The 16,430-nt window shown below is 35.9% G+C and overlaps 2 protein-coding genes across 7 annotated transcripts; both read left to right on the top strand.

Annotated features, from left to right (window-relative positions):
• Positions 1–106: 106 nt before the first annotated feature.
• Positions 107–7,453, top strand: LOC118806675. 6 transcript variants are annotated; one of them, XR_005007142.1, is made up of 9 exons: positions 107–291; positions 379–718; positions 1,047–1,379; positions 2,176–2,295; positions 2,446–2,489; positions 3,805–3,890; positions 4,783–4,899; positions 5,287–5,339; positions 7,015–7,453. XR_005007142.1 is itself a non-coding variant. In XM_036568177.1 (7 exons), coding segments are annotated over exons 2-7 (654 nt in total). In that variant the 5' UTR covers positions 107–291; positions 379–648; the 3' UTR covers positions 4,784–5,022. The 6 variants fall into 6 exon arrangements, 1 of the variants encoding a protein (XP_036424070.1); XR_005007143.1 differs by lacking the exon at positions 5,287–5,339 and having other exon boundaries at positions 1,047–1,375; XR_005007141.1 differs by lacking the exon at positions 5,287–5,339.
• Positions 7,454–13,921: 6,468 nt separating this feature from the next.
• LOC118806674 lies at positions 13,922–15,173 on the top strand. Its single transcript, XM_036568176.1, has 3 exons — positions 13,922–13,999; positions 14,118–14,465; positions 14,741–15,173. Exons 1-3 carry the CDS (start codon positions 13,957–13,959, stop codon positions 15,061–15,063), a joined length of 714 nt encoding a protein of 237 aa, XP_036424069.1. The 5' UTR covers positions 13,922–13,956; the 3' UTR covers positions 15,064–15,173.
• The last annotated feature ends 1,257 nt before the right edge of the window (positions 15,174–16,430 follow it).

The following is a 16,430-nucleotide window of genomic DNA, read 5'->3' as shown; positions in this document are numbered from 1 at the left end:
GGCTGCTTCTCTGTAGAGCTGATAACAGAGAGTATGACAACCACAACTACTGATAAGAGCTCACACAGAGCAAAGAGCACTTTCTGTGGCGAAACAGATCAAATCAAGCAGATAGAAAGAACCACGAGACTTTTACCAGCCAATGAACTTCAGTATAAGAACCCAGCAAGCTAATGCAGTTTGATGCTTTAAGCAGTTACAGCCTTTAGAATATTCACCTTTGAGTTGTAGCTGTTGTTTTTCTGATAATGGATCCAGCTGTGATTATCATCTTACTTCTCTACAGAATAGGTAAGTTTCATAAAGTTACCATATAAAAATAGTTTTAGTTTTTATTATTGTTAAATATGTTCAACCAAGTTTTTCTTTTTGACTTAGACTGAACTCAAGCAGTGGGAAATTCAGAGCCGTTGGTCATCTCAGCTGGGCCCGGTGAAGCAGACACACTCACCTGCACATTTGCAGACAACTCAAATAAAAATGTTAGCATGTGGTACAAACAAAGACTGGAGCATGCGCCACTGGAAGTGGGATCACTGTTAGAAGGAAAGTCGGCCATGATTTCAGATCAATTTTACAAATCAAAAAGATTTAAAATCAACAGAATTGCGAGTGGCATTTGAACGTGTCACTAAAGAAGATGAAGGAATGTACTTCTGTGGAGAGACCAGAAAGAAAACACTGGACTTTACTACTGCTACATTCTTAGCGGTCAAAGGTAAGATAATTCTTTTATTATTTTTGGCGTTTTCTGCTCATTGATTTGACTTCATCAGAGTCTAAAACACACTGAATTGCTCTTGTGTATGAAATATTATCTAAATATAAATAAACTTGCCTTTTCATTGTTTATACTTACAATCTATAATATGAGGCCAGTTTCAAATGCATTATTGCTATTACTAATGAAAATGTATACATTATGATTCTGTAAATGTCCATTACTTATTACAATCACAGTTGCTGTTTTTAAACTATTTTTATCTTGTAGTGACACTGTTACTATTGAATACAAATACTTACACTGTTTATATTATATTTTCTAGGACAGTTAAACATATCAGTGCTCCAGACTCCAGTACAGGGGTCAGTTTCTCCAGGAGAGTCAGTCACTCTGCAGTGCACGGTCCTCTCTGAGATCAGAGCAGCAGAACTCCGAGTGCTCTGGTTCAGAGCTGCTGCAGGACAATCCTTTCCTGAAATCATTTACACTCATCAGAACAGCAGCAGCCGTCAGTGTGGGATCAGCTTTTCTACAAGCTGCTCTCTGTATGAGTTATATAAGGACATCCTCAACTACAACCATACTGGAACTTACTACTGCTCTGTGGCTGCTTGTGGGAAGATCATTTTTGGGAACGGGACAACAGTAGAAGTAAGTAAGTCTTTCTGTGTACTACTGGGCACCTGTGCAGTATATGTGTGTTAATGTTTGTATTTTTTTTTCTTTTCATTTGGCCTCAATTCAAAGTTTGTAAGGCAAATAAAATACTACACAAGAAATTGAGAGTGCTGTAGAACAATAATAAAGGAATTACATTCTAACAATGATTTGGGCTTCAAATGAATGTTAATGACATGTATCAGCATCAAAACAGACAATAGAAAATATGACAGAAAGGGGTTTTGTAACTGTAAGACCATAGATCATAAACCACTGATACACTACAATGTTTAATCTATAGGTTTGAACCCAAAATGATGTTGCATCTGTTGATCTGAGAAGAAAATTAAGAAAACAATGTTCCACTGAGTGATTTAAAGTGAAATATTTCATTGTAAAAAAAAAAACTTACTTACTCGGATTTCTTTACAGTGGTGATTATTTCATTTGCTACCCAAGACCACCAGTCCATTAACACATGTTATCTGAACTTTACTCATTTTTACTTGTCTAATGTTGAATCCAGTTGAACCAGATTTTGTGGTAAGTGGGGGTTAGTGACCTGTTAGAGGCATTAAACACTTCAGATCTCTGGTTCTTATCATCAGCACTGTGAACAATTCTGTCTGTCCTGTGAGCGAAGAAAAGTGCAGAAGCTTGGGGTGGAAAATGATTGGGAAATAATAGAATATTAACAAAATTCAAGCTAAAAAAGTTAGATGGAAAATGTATTTTTGTGGCTTGAATTTTGTATTCATGTATACAGTATGTTGGTAATTTCTCTCTTACAGAAGCTCCTGTAGGTCCTGTAATGCTGATTCTGGCAGTTTTCTCAGCAGTGTGTGTGGCTGTAATCTGCGCTCAACTCATTTTAATCCATAAACTGAGAAAATCTGAACACCACCCTGGTGGTAAGTGTTCATTATGAGATGCAGCTGAACATTTTGATAGAAAGAAAATAATAATAATAAAAAAAAACAGTGATAATACGTATCAATAAATATAGCTGATTAAACTGTATCTGAAAGTAATTGTGAAAAGTAGTTTTATCTCCTCTACAGAGAAAGTTCAGGAGGGGGCTGTGAGTGTGAGGACCACCAGACAGGTACTCTTTATAAACTTTTCTACTGAGAATCTGATATGGTTGAAATTTCTTCAAGTGACAAATCTGCCTGTATCTGTTCTCAGTGCTTTTAATAATGAAGCACAATAAACACTTGGATAATCAGTCATGTACAAATGTTTGAACAGTCACAGGACACTTTGCTGATTTTCTAAGTGAAAATAAGTTAACACATCTACACAGAACACAAATTTATATATATATATATATATATATATATATATATATATATATATATATATATATATATATATATATATATATATATATTATTATTAATATATACATATTATTTATTTAATATGTTAAGTAAATATTGACTTAACTGTGACTCTAATTAGTTAAATGCAACACCCATATTGTATTTTTTAGCTATACTTTTGGAAATTAATAAAGTCTTATCTAATTATCTGCATTAACTCTTTTTACATAGAAAAACAACAAAATGGGTCATTTGTCCAGGGCAGCCAGACGTCTACAAACAGATATACCTATGCAAATTGTTAAGCATAAAAAATCACCTAAACTCACAGCTTTGAAATATATACTTCGCAACACTTGGGCTTTAATAGTTTAATGAGTCTCTAACACTTCTTTTTCCAAAATACCAACAACAACAAAAACGTTTGTTGGTTCACTGTGGAGGAACTTACCAAATCGGATAACAGTGCCAGTTTTGACATGGTCTGAATTAAAGGCCTAGCTCTAATAGTCACGGTTCTTCACTGATAAAGCTTAGAATGTTTTGGCTTTTTATAAATAATTAGCCCATTAAATTATATTTTGTATCTGTCTAAATGTTTCTAGACACCTGAACACCACACAGTGTTCATTACAGCTCAATCTGAAATGAAGGGTATTAATAGGGAGTTTGTCCCCCTTCGCTACAGTAACAGCCTCTACTTCTACTTCTGTGAGGGCTTTACACTAGATGTTGGACCATTGCTGTGAGAATTTGATTGAATTCATCAACAAGAGCATTAGTGAGGTCAGGTACTGATGTTGGATGATCAGTTTTGGATCATTCCAACTCATCCCAAAGGCACTGGCAGGAGCGCCACCACTCAAGAGAACACAGTTGCACTGCTCCACAGTGTGGATAATAATTTTAATTATTATTAAATTATTAATAATTTAATTATAATAATTATTATTAATTTTATCTCTACATGATATGCAAGTTTACGAGCTGTTTAAAAAATGATCTTAAATTAATTTTAATTTTTGGTCTTATTGTTTGTGCTACTTACTCCTGTTTTCTTTATCAATTGAGCTCTGATCTGATTCAATCTTATAGATTCTGCTCAAGCTGTACATCTTTCTGAAGCATCATTCATCTCAGCTGAGTCTGGAGAAAATGTTACTCTACACTGCAAATTCATGGTAAAGTCTGATCAAAGCATTGGTTTTGGTACAAACAAAGAGCAGGACAGGAACCTCAGGAGGTGGCAGTGCAGTTAAAGTGAAAAAAGCCCACAACTTCATCAAACAGATTCAAAATCAACCAGAGTTTTTCTCTGACTATTGAAAAAACTAATAAAGCTGATGAACGTATGTACTTCTGTGGAAAAGGAGATGAGAACTCCATTACATTTTCTAATGGCACATTCTTAGCCGTGACAGGTAATTATTAGCTTAGTGTTTTTTTAGGTAATTAACATAGACATCTGTAGAATAACAACTGAAAACTCTAATTATATGTTAGTATGACTTTTTTACGCTCAATATTTTATAAGATATGAAGTCCGTTTGACATTGTTTTGCATTTATTTATTGTGCTTATACTGTGCTTATGCATATAATGTTAATGTACCACGTACCTAAGCATCAACTTATTAACAAAGCAAAACAGTCTTACTCTTTAATAGATTACAGCCTACGTAAAATTAAAAAGCCAATATGCACTAAAATCAGTGTCTTTATTATATTAACCAGATCACCCTCAGTTAAACATATCAGTGCTCCAAACTCCAGTACAGGGGTCTGTTTCTCCAGGAGAGTCGGTCAGTCTGCAGCAGAACTCCGAGTGTTCTGGTTCAGAGCTGTTGCCGGACACGTCAGTGTGAGATCAGCTCTTCTAAAAAATGACAAAAAAAACGACAAAAATTGAGATATATTGGAAGCTTTCCATTGCTGGTTCTATATAATGTTTCATTGGTGACATGAAATCTAACATTTTTCTTTTTTTATATCCCATTTTATTAGAGCTTAAACTTTTATAGAGTAAGATTTTTTTTGTTTATTTGTCTATTTGTCATTTATTTATTTATTTCAGAAGAACCTGTGGATTCTTTTGTGCTTTGTCTGGGAGCAGCTTTGGGAGTGTGTGTGGTTGTGATCTCTGCTCAAGCCTTTATAACCTGTAAAAGGAGAAACAGTGACCACTGCAGTGGTGAGTGGAGGATTTTACTGTCTTTTCTTTACATTAATCTGTTTTCAGTTGAGCTTTTTCCCTCATAATAATAATAATAATAATAATAATAATAATAATAATAATAATAATAATAATAATAATGGGCCTCATTCACAAATATCTTTCTGGATTTTAACTTAAATGTGCTGTTCTGATGTCTTAAACCTCAGAATTGTTTGCACCTTTGTGCTCTTGAGTCTGCAATTCTGTTCTTACCGAGGAACAAATCCCAAATAAGAAAATATTGGTGAATGTCAGTGAGTGTTTGTAAAAACTGAGTGAGTTCATTGAGGTGAACAAAATGCTACAGAATTTATCACCACACTGCTAAATTTCTAACTCATTTCCACCTCAATATATTTAAAGACAAAACATGTCAGTCTGTCATCCACAGTTTCCCAGAGATGCTGCAAGACCAGGTATGTTACCTTAAAAAAAAATAATAATAATAATTAATTAAAAAAAAAGTTAGCCGACACTTTTTAACTCAAGACACTGGCAATACACATACCTGACAGAATTGTGGCTGTCATTAAGAAAACTACCTGCTATACCATGTATAATAAAAATAAATAAATAAATAAAAGAAATATATACATGTAACAAACTAATGGAGCTCCACCAAACACTAGACATGTCACAGTTACAGATACAGAAGAAAGCGCTGCTGTACTACATAGAATGCATCGCTGTGAAAGTGCTGATAAACCAGCAGGTTCATCTTTGCACTATACAAACTATGCACTATAGTCTACCACTAGACTACCAGCCAACCCTTTGCTGAATAGTGTAAAGAGTTTGTTTTTATTTTAGTTATAGTCTGAAACAACAAACAGAAAGCAGCGCTAATCTGTCCTGGAGATTTCAGCACTTTTTTGATGAACTATGATCATTTGTTGAATTATTCCATAATAGTTATCAATAGTTTTGTCTTAATTATCATCATATTTATTATTGGGGTATTTTGATAAAATATATACAAGAACATGCAGATCATACCAAGCATTTTAGTAACACAACAGAAAAAATGCCATTGCAAAATAAAACAACACTGAATTTCAGTAATGAATGTTTGATAGTATTTCTGTTAATAATACTATTTGTTTTTGCATTTATATCCATAAAGCATAATATCAACATAATAAGTCTAACTGTAGGTTTACTTTGTTTACACAGTTTTAAATTTAAATTGCTACATGTTTAGTGTAGACCCCACCCCCACCATTCCTCAGACTACATTTGCACCCTGGACTGCATCCTCAACCAGACACTAAACACAAGATAAAGAGATAAAGAGGCTGAAACTTTCACACCTCCAGAAGACGGTGTGGTTTTAACACCAGTTCATATCAGTGCAGCTATTCAGGCCCAGCTGTCAAGTCATACATTTAAACATGTGATTCACATCATTAGTTGACACCCATATGTACTATATTTACAAAAGTCTCTAGACACTCACTCATCTAATGTTTCTACTGAGGTCAGAGACACTAAAATGCAGAATTCCGCCACAAGAGCGGAGGTCAGGTACTGATGTTGGATCATCAGTTCTGAATCACTTCAACTCATCCCAAAGGTATTGGTTGGAGCTGCATTACTACACAGTTCAATGCTGGGGGGCTTTATACCCCTCTATTCGACACTTGGCTCTGGGCATGGTGACCGTAGGCTCATGTGAGGCTGGTTCAGAGCATCCTGTTCTGCTGGCTTTGCTTTTCTATTAGATTATACAAGCTGGATATTATTCAAGCTCTGTGTAAACAATGTAACTCATGTCTGCAATGTATGTATCTTAATGGTTTCATGAAAATCAAATGTAAACAAATTTTCACCTGCAATTTTTCACTTACCTTCGTCAGTTATAATCTGGAGCTGTGAGGTAAACATTCTAACTTGCTAACAAACTTACTTTCACTTATAAGAAAATAAAATACATAAAGAGAGAGAGAGAGAGAGAGAGAGAGAGAGAGAGAGAGAGGGAGAGAGAGAGAGAGACATCTTATAACTTGATTGATATTTGCCTTATCATGGATTTGTACTAATATTATTTATTAACTTATTTGTATGTTTATTTGTTTATTTATTCTGAAATAGGACTCAGATGAAGAATTCAATTTCGCACCATTAAATTTATCAGACAAGAGATGACTGCTGAAGGAGAACGTGTTCACCCGAGTGAGATTCTTCCGTTTCTGACTACAGAGCAATCCAGAAACACAATATTGCTGAAAAATGAAGAAAATAAATCATATTGAGTTAAAAGTATTCATAAAAATTGTCAGTGTTTTCTAGACATTTCTTTCTTTCTTTCTTTCTTATTGTTTTTCTTATAGCATATACAAACCAGCTGAAAACATCACCAAGTAACTGTCAGACATTAAATATATTTCTTGTTGAAACCGTTAAAAATCATAAGCTAATTTTGTGTAGCTATTTAGCATTTAGTGATGTTTATGTAAATTTACTGTCATGATTGTAAATATGAAACTGTCAATGGAAAATGTCACATTAAAGAAATTACATTTTTCAGAAATTTTCTTTTGATATTATTATGGTGATTTTTTAACATATATGTATTTACAATGTTTTATATGAAACAATGGAAGTAACCATTTATTTCCAAGATAATAATAATTCCTTCAGTGCTGCTCTACTAAGGAGACGACTTTTGGGTAGTTTCTTAAACACACACAACAAACAGATAAGCTAACAGCTGTAGTCCTGCAGTTCCAACATTATGGCTGTAGATGTCTCTAAACCTCAACATCTGTAGATCATATATAGAGGATCATCAGAATACAGTGTGACCCAAACAACTTCTGGTTGTGTTCCACAAAGCAGGTGAGGCTCCAGCGGCCCTGATAATTAATAATTAGGAAAAGGAAATTATGAACAGCTTTAAGTTTCTGTAAAATTGGAGGAGAATGTAATTCTAACCTTTTTTTCTTGTACCACCTTAAAATAAAAGATTCTTGATGCAGGTAATGTTACAAAACTATGATAGAAAATGTGCTCACTTTCCCCATTTACTATCTAATAGTCATGGTACAAATGAGCGAGACAACCTTGTGCATTTTGAGATTTTATTTTAACCCTTGCACTACCTTGAGGAATTCCATCCCAGACCTAATCTCTTTCTCTCCCATTCCACCAAAATGTGGCACACTGTGTGGAATTAATCAGAAAATTTTACTAACTGCAATTTAATCAGGAAGCTATTTGCTGCTGACTGCTAACAAGGAGCCATTAAGCAAATTAAGTTCGGTCTCTTTGCCAGTGAAGTTGGTATCATTGTCCTAAAGAAGTTCTTGAGCAGTCTTTATTTTAGATGTGTGTGAACAGGGCACAGCTTTATTGTAAATGGGTGTAATTAGTGTAGAACTTCTCAAGACTGGCTGTTCTCACCAACCTTGGAATCACTGGCTCCGTGTGGAAGTGGTTTAAGTCCTATCTGGAGGGGCGCTCTTATCAAGTAACATGGTGAGGGTCCACATCCTCTCCATGCAGGCTCTCCACTGGTGTCCCACAAGGCTCGAGGCTGGGTCTTCCTCTCTTCTTACTTCACACTCTTGGTGATGTATTATCCTCTCATTGCTTCTCCTACTACTTATATATTGATGACACCCAACTAATTCTTTTCTTCCCACCTTCTGATACTCAGGTTTCCAGTCACATCTCAGCATGTCTGACTGACATCTCTTCATGGATGGCAGCTCATCACTTGAAAGTCAATCCTAGCAAGACGGTGCTGTTATTCATGCCTGGGAACTACAGATCCTCACCATGATCTCACCATCTCATTTGAGAATTCTCTGATTGTTCTATCTGAAGATGTAAGAAGTCTTGGTGAGGTTCTGGATGGCCAGTTATTGTTCTCAGCTAGTCATGCAGGTTTCTACTGTACAACATCTGAAGGATTCAACCCTTTCTCACTCAAGAGGCCACTCAAGTGCTAGTTCAGTCTCTTCTCATCTCAAGGCTTGACTGCTGCAACTCAATCTTGGCTGGTCTTCTTATGCAGGTCGCTTTTCTTCAGTCTTCAGTTCACTCACATCACTCCACTGCTGCACTCCCTTCAACGGCTTCCTGTAGCTGCACACATTAGACTTAAAACCCTCATGCTTGCCTACAAAGCTAAAAACAGACAAATTCATCCCTTCCTAATGCCAGTGATTAAATCTCAAACTGTATCTGTACCTTGGGCCCCTCAAACTTCAAGTACAGCTCGGCCTGCCATTCTTCAATCTTCAAGATGGCCAAGCATCTAGACTTTTCTCTGTCCTGGCACCCAGGTGGTGGAACAAACTCCCATTTGCTGTCCGAACAGCAGACTCTCTCGTGGTCTCCAAACTCAAACTGAAGACATATCTCTTTTACAAAACTTCTCTATGTACCAACTTGGACTTTTGTTTCTAGCAGTATCTGAGCTCAGGACTAGCTCTCTCTCTGATCTATTTGTATCTAACAAAGATACTTTCTCTCAGTAGACAACAAAGCACGTAAGTTGTTTTGGATATGAGCGTCTGCTAAATGCTGTAAATGTAAAGTAAATGTAGAAGTACTCAGTTGATAGTGTATGTAAGTGTTTAGTGGCTGGTTTTAATAAATGTCTTAGAAAAGCTCTGATCTGTCCATTTCTCACTGCTTTTCCCTTCTTCACAAGGTCAACCTTTTAATACCATGTGTTACAGACCTCACAACACCATAGATGTATAAGGCATGACTGTGACAGGCCTGACTCTCAGACTGAGAAAGCATAATGTTGAGACAAAGACTAACACTGAGATCACTTCATTGTGTTCTCAGAACTGGTCTAAAGTTCTACTACATTGGTTAAAAATTCTTCCCCTTTTCATAAGCATGAACTAATGACCAACTGCACCAATAATACTGAAATCAAATTATTACTACTTGGTTACGGATAAGTTGATGAATGCATCAGATCTAGCTGAACACCTGTTTTTAAAAGCTTCTTTCAGTCTGCTGTGTTGTTTGCTGAGCTTACAAGCACATTCTTTCTTATTATTAAATCTGTTTTACTGGGTCTTTGGAGTTTTATAGAAGAAACTTTTGAAAGAAACTGCTGTATTAAGGTTTAATAGAACAGATGGGTTTATTTCTTGTTTATGGAATCAAAACAATTTGTCATAAAACTTAAATAGACATGAAAGAAGACCAAAAGACCAAAAGGCTTCTAAGGGCCACACATGAGTTAGTCAAGCAGTCATAAAAAAAAAAAAAAGGTGTGACTTTTTCCAGCCAATGAGGTTACACTCACATGCGCAGCAAGCTAACTTGATGCTTGCTCAGTTGCATCAGTTACTTCAATGAAGATCTGATTCTTTTGTGATGATGGCTCTGATATGGACTCTCATATTATGTCTCTACATAACACGTAAGTTCATGAGCTTCTTATAAGCTCTTAGGTTTAATAACTCTTAATTCTTGGATTTACTTTTAACTGTGCTTGTTAAAATGTTATTAGCTATTGTCTTTATCAGCTTAGCTCTGATCTGATTGTATCTATTGTATCTTATAGATTCTGCTCAAGCTGTTGAGCTTTCTGAGTCATCTTTTGTTTCAGCTAAGCCTGGGGAAACTGTTACTCTACACTGCAAATTTGTGGAAAAGTTTTCTCAAAATAATTGGGTTTGGTACAAATAAAGATCAGGACAGGAACCTCAGGAAGTTGCAGTGAAATTACCCTAAAAAATAAAAGCAACTACTACATCAGGCAGATTCAAAATAAACCAGCATTTTTCTCTGACTATTGAACAAATTACTAAAGATGATGAAGGAATGTACTTCTGTGGAATAGTAGACGATAAAACCATTACCTTTTATAATGGCACATTCTTAGCCGTGACAGGTAATGACATTATGATTTTACACTTCGTTATCTTATAAACCATATGCCTGTCTGAAAAAAAAAATCAATATGCACTAAGTCAAGTCAAGTCAAATTTATTTATATGGCGCCTTTTACAACAGATGTTGTCACAAAGCAGCTTTACAAAGAATCCGGGTCCACGCCCCCAGTGAGCAAGCCTTGGTGACAGTGGCAAGGAAAAACTCCCTCAACAGGAGGAAGAAACCTCGAGAGGAACCAGACTCAAATAGGGGAACCCATCCTCCTCTGGTCGACAACGGATAACAACTGACCCCAACAATCACTGACTCACTGGACTGTCTTCTATTGTAGCAGCAGAAGTGAAGTTTGTGGATATTTTCTGTTGCTGTCAGCTTTGTAATCTGTATCTGTTTATTTGTGTTTGTCCTGATTTCAGTCAGGATCTACAATCATGTGCTTCACTTTGCTCTGTGCTCAAAACTGCATGACTGAAAAAAACAGTCCAGTTTGGTATGAAGTGTCAGTTCTCTGAAGGAGCCGAGCGAGAGCAGTTTTAGAGTGTGTGGTTAGTCACATGTCTCACGTGTGGCAAACGTGCTTATGAGCTCAGATGGTGTCTGATATTGTGTTGATGGAAATGCAGAAGACGTGTTTCAGATAGTAGTGAGAATTTCCATATAATCAGTCTAAAATAAAGCTGTGGTCACTCTGCAGGCCTTTACAGATTGTGACTGATAGTTTGAAACTGAATTCACGCTACACCTGTTTTACATCTATATATAAAAACTTCTATTAAAAGCATTTAATTTATTTGTTGACTTTGACAAATTAAAAAAAAAAAGTGCCAGAGCTTTTCAAAAGTCAGATTTTAGTTATGTATTTATTTTTTCAATGTGTTAAATTCAGCATATGAACAGTAATTGTTTATCAAAATGTGCAGAAGTGTGTTCTCTGTAGAAAATCAACATTATGTGATTTTTTTTTTATTATTATTATTATTTTTTTTTACAAGCTATGACTTTCAGCAGCCAAACTAATACACTTCACATTTCAGGTGCTTGCTATTGATACGCTGAATATAAAAAAAAAAATAAAAAATAATAATAATAATAATAATAAATGTGCGTATGATTTATTTGGATCTGAATGGGTAAAAGTTCATGGTGGCGCTGTGGGTAGCGCTGTCGCCTCACAGCAAGAATGGCCTGGGCTCGATTCCCGGCCGGGTGACCAGGGTCATTTCTGTGTGGAGTTTGCCTGTTCTCCCCGTGTCTGCGTGGGTTTCCTCCGGGTACTCCGGTTTCCTCCCACAGTCCAAAAACATGCAGTCAGGCTGATTGGACATGCTAAATTGCCCCTAGGTGTGAGTGTGTGTGAATGTGTATGTCTGTCTGTCTGCCCTGCGATGGACTGCCGACCTGTCCAGGGTGTATCCTGCCTTCCGCCCAATGACAGCTGGGATAGGCTCCAGCACCCACCGCAACTCAGAAGGATAAGCGGTTTAGATGATGGATGGATGGATGGATGAATGGGTAAAAGGACTTGGCGACACAGAGGCAGCTCTAATTCCTCAAGAGGGCATGTTTTACAAAGTTTTTTGAAAGATGAGCTTTTTTAATTGTTTAAACCATCTTATAATGTCTAGACAGCATACATCTTATATGAAATAATATATATTAAATCATTTTTTTTCACTTTTTCTTTGGGGTCAATGTGCTGAAGTCACAAGGCAGAAATTTCAGCTTCTTACTGAAACTTATTTTTCTCAATCCGGTAATGTAGAGTATAAAGATGTGTGTGTGCATGGGTGCGTGTGTGCTCCACTGTAAGCACACTGGCACAATAATGCTGCAGCTATACAGCGGTTTTTATATGTTTGTGTATGTTTTTATGTTTCCCTGCTGGCTGAGGAGTTTGCTATCATATCAACTCACATGGATTTTCCTAGCACGGCTTAGAGGCTTCTTTGTCTGGCCGTTAGGGTAACACTACATCACAGCTATGATGCAGCCTGGACCAGCTGCTTGAGAGACGGCTACAAGGCTCTCTAGACTGGGAACCTGATCGACGTGACATTGCAGCCTGGGCTGGCTGCTTGGTTGATGCTGTACTGCAGCTTTGGGGCTGCCAGGACTGGTAGGGTTGTATTTTGTTACTTTCTGATTGGAAAGCATCTTGAGCATGGAAAGGTACTATGTAAATAAAAGTGGTGATAATGATGAAGATGTTTCATGATGAACTGACTGATATAAATGTTACTCGATCTGTTTTTTCTTTCTCTTATAAAGTTACTGCTTTAGAGATACAGGGTTTTGTTTTGATAACAAACCATATCAGTCCTGTTTTAGTCTACCCACCATAGTATACATCTCCTGTCTTTCATATCTGTACTGAATTACTGTCAGTATATATCATAAACCTTATCATAATGACAAGTGTCAACATAATGATGAGTTTAAACAGTAGTTTTAATTTTCATGTCAATAAATTCCTGGATGGTGAAATTAGTCTTTTTACTCAGTCTGGTACTGGAGCTTCTACAGCATCGCCCTGGACTTATCATTCATACAGAGTTAACTGATGATATTTTATGTATTAATGTTTCTTTCTCAGGTCTTCTTGTTTTTGGCTTTGCCATCTATACAGGGTGACATTACAAGATTTATTAACTAAAATCTTTATTAGTTATTAGGTACTTAATGAAGATTTATATAAATAAAATAAAGACAAAAACTTGAAAACAAAATAAATCGCAATCTAAGGCCAACCCTTACTCAAACAAATGGAGACTGAATAAATCAAAATGGTCATATATTCATTTGCAATATATGAGAAATATATTGTCTACAAGGATTTAAGCAGTTAAAGGTAAGTAAATCTTTCCAACAGCACAACTGAAAACCAAAACAATCCTAGATTCTTTATTCTACAATTCAAACCTTCACAGGCAGATACCGGAGGCTCCTTATACATGACTGCTTCTCTAGTACTGATAAGAGCTCACACAGAGCCCAGAGAACTTTTTGTGGCCAAACAGATCAAATCAAGCAGACAGAAAGAACCATGTGACTTTTACCAGCCAATGAGCTTCAGTATAAGAACCCAGTGAGCTAATGCAGTTTGATGCTTTTTTTACATCCTTGCCTACATTTTGCCTTCAAGTTATAACTGTTGTTTTTCCAGTGATGGCTCGAGCTGCGATTATCATCTTACTTCTCTACAAAATATGTAAGTTTCATAAAGTCCAACAACAAAAATTGTCTTTGTTTTATTAATGTTAATTCTGCTTGTTTTTATAATTCATCCATGTTTTTCAAATTGACTGAAAGTGACCTTTGTTTTACAGATTCTGCTCGTGCAGTGAGAAATTCAGAGCCGTTGGTCATCTCAGCTAAGACTGGTGAAGCGGTCACTCTCAGCTGCACATTTGTAGACAACTCTAGTGCAAAAAATAGGATCTGGTACAAACAAAGACTGGAGCATGTTCCACTGGAAGTGGGATCAAAGCTTAAAGATAAGGACCCAATAATGTCATCACATTTCAAACAAACAAGATTCAAAATAGACAACATTGAAGGTGGCATTTCTCTCAGGATTGAATCTGTTACTAAAGAAGATGAAGGACTGTACTTCTGTAGGGTGGACGGACAGAAAGCGATGGAATTTTCTAATGCTACATTATTGGCTGTAACAGGTGATATAATTGATTTATTGCCTTCAGTGTTCTTTTCATGTACAATGTCTTTTATAATAAGCCATAAGAATGCTTTATTTTTTAAAATCAATCATATGAAGCCAGTATTGAATACACTGTTGACATTGATAGTAGTGTAAATATATTCTGTAAATTTCTATTACTTTTCACAGTAATGCCTTCACTGTTGGGCTGTTACTACACTGTTTTATTCCTTTTATTGCACTTTTACGATTGAATTAAAATTCCTACATTGTCTTTATTATGTTTTCCAGGGCAGTCAGACATATCAGTGCTCCAAACTCTAGTAACAGGGTCAGTTTCTCCAGGAGAGTCGGTCACTCTGCAGTGCACAGTCCTCTCTGAGATTGAAGCAGCAGAACTGAGAGCTCTGTGTACAACTGAGAGCTCTGTGTACAACCTCTCCAAGAAAATCCTCGACCACCACCATACTGGAACTTACTACTGCACAGTGGCTGCTTGTGGGAAGATCATTGTTGGTAATGGAACATCAGTAGAACTGAGTAAGTCATTCTGTGTACTACTAGGCACTCATGTAGTGTGCATATACTTACAAACACTATATATTTCAACTTAAAATTTGTAAGGCAAATAAAAGGTTCATAAAAGTGCATTAGAGCTGCATAGACTTACATTCTAATAATGACTTGGGCCTCATAATCAATGATATGTGTCTAAATCAAAATAAAAAAACAGAAAATATGACAGAAACAGGTGTTGTAACCCAAATCGTAAGACTATAGATGACAGAGCATTGCTACACTATAGCTATTCATTTATAGTTTTGACCCCAATCTTTTGCTGCACCTTAAAGGAAAATTCTACAATTGTTGATCTTAGATGAAAATAAAGAAAACAAAGTCGTTCAGAGTGGTTTAATGTGACATGATTCACTGTAGAGACACTTACTGACTCATATTTCTTTACATTGGCACTGATCAAAACCAGAGGTCATGAAATACAACACAAACTTTACTTATTATTAAAAATAAATGTTTACATATATTTAAATAGTCATGAAGGGGAAACAGTAGTGTAAAAGAATTTTATTTATTTATTTATTTATTTATTTATTTGGGTATCTTTGTTGACACCCCTGCATGTATCTCCTGACCATTAATGGAATTACAAAAATTTACATTTCACATCAAAATATATCAGGCATCTCATGTAATAATTTTCTGTGAAGGAGCTTTCAGAGGCATTAAATATTTCCCATCTCTGGTTCTGTATGTTTCTTTCCGATGCTCCAACCACCGCAGCAAACCACTTAAAATGTTTTGTAATGTAATTTTGTAATTTGTAAAATGTATATTTTTAATTACGCAGATTTTTTTTTATTTATTTTTTTTAATTGGTGGAATTCCCCTGTACTGAGATAAAGACAAGTATAAGACACAATTGACCCAACAGACCCAGCTCAGGTCTGTACTGTAAGAAATAAATGTACACCAGCTTGGGGTGCAGGACGATCAGGAAAGCAGAGAAAGAATATACAGCAGACAAAAAACTAAAATCATCATGTTTAAAATTATTTTTCTTAATAAATGTAAAATTACTTGGCATAAAATTCAAGCTAAAAAAGTTTAGATGGAAAGAGGTTTCATGGCTTGAACTGCTGTGTTCATGTATACAGTATTTTAATAATTACCTGTCCAATTGGTCCAATTGTCTGTAGATCCTGTAGGTCCTGTAATGCTGACTCTGGCAGGTGTCTCAGCAGTGTGTGTGGCTGTAATCTGCATTCAAACCATTTTAATTCATAAACTGAGAAAATCTGAACACCACGCTGGTGGTAAGTGTTCATTATGAGATACAGCTGAAACTTTTGATTGAAAGAAAATAGAAAATAGTGATAATACTTACTAATAGGTTTAGCCTCATTAAACTGTATCTGAAAGTAATTGTGAAGTTTTACCTTCTTTACAGAGAAAGTTCAGGAGG

The sequence above is a fragment of the Colossoma macropomum genome, unplaced genomic scaffold (assembly GCF_904425465.1).
Source record: "Colossoma macropomum unplaced genomic scaffold, Colossoma_macropomum, whole genome shotgun sequence".
Lineage (NCBI taxonomy): Eukaryota > Metazoa > Chordata > Actinopteri > Characiformes > Serrasalmidae > Colossoma > Colossoma macropomum.
Note: the sequence above shows the minus strand (reverse complement) of the source record. Positions and strands in the feature narration are given on the sequence as shown.

Bases quoted from the DNA above. Each gene is read 5' to 3' on its own strand.
- LOC118806675 (XM_036568177.1), top strand. From the start codon at position 649: ATGTACTTCTGTGGAGAGACCAGAAAGAAAACACTGGACTTTACTACT. The intron at 2,296-2,445 runs GTAAGTGTTCAT...TCTCCTCTACAG, and splicing joins ATCTGAACACCACCCTGGTG to AGAAAGTTCAGGAGGGGGCT. The intron at 2,490-3,804 runs GTACTCTTTATA...TCAATCTTATAG, and splicing joins GTGTGAGGACCACCAGACAG to ATTCTGCTCAAGCTGTACAT.
- LOC118806674 (XM_036568176.1), top strand. From the start codon at position 13,957: ATGGCTCGAGCTGCGATTATCATCTTACTTCTCTACAAAATAT. The intron at 14,000-14,117 runs GTAAGTTTCATA...TTTGTTTTACAG, and splicing joins CTTACTTCTCTACAAAATAT to ATTCTGCTCGTGCAGTGAGA. The intron at 14,466-14,740 runs GTGATATAATTG...TATGTTTTCCAG, and splicing joins TACATTATTGGCTGTAACAG to GGCAGTCAGACATATCAGTG.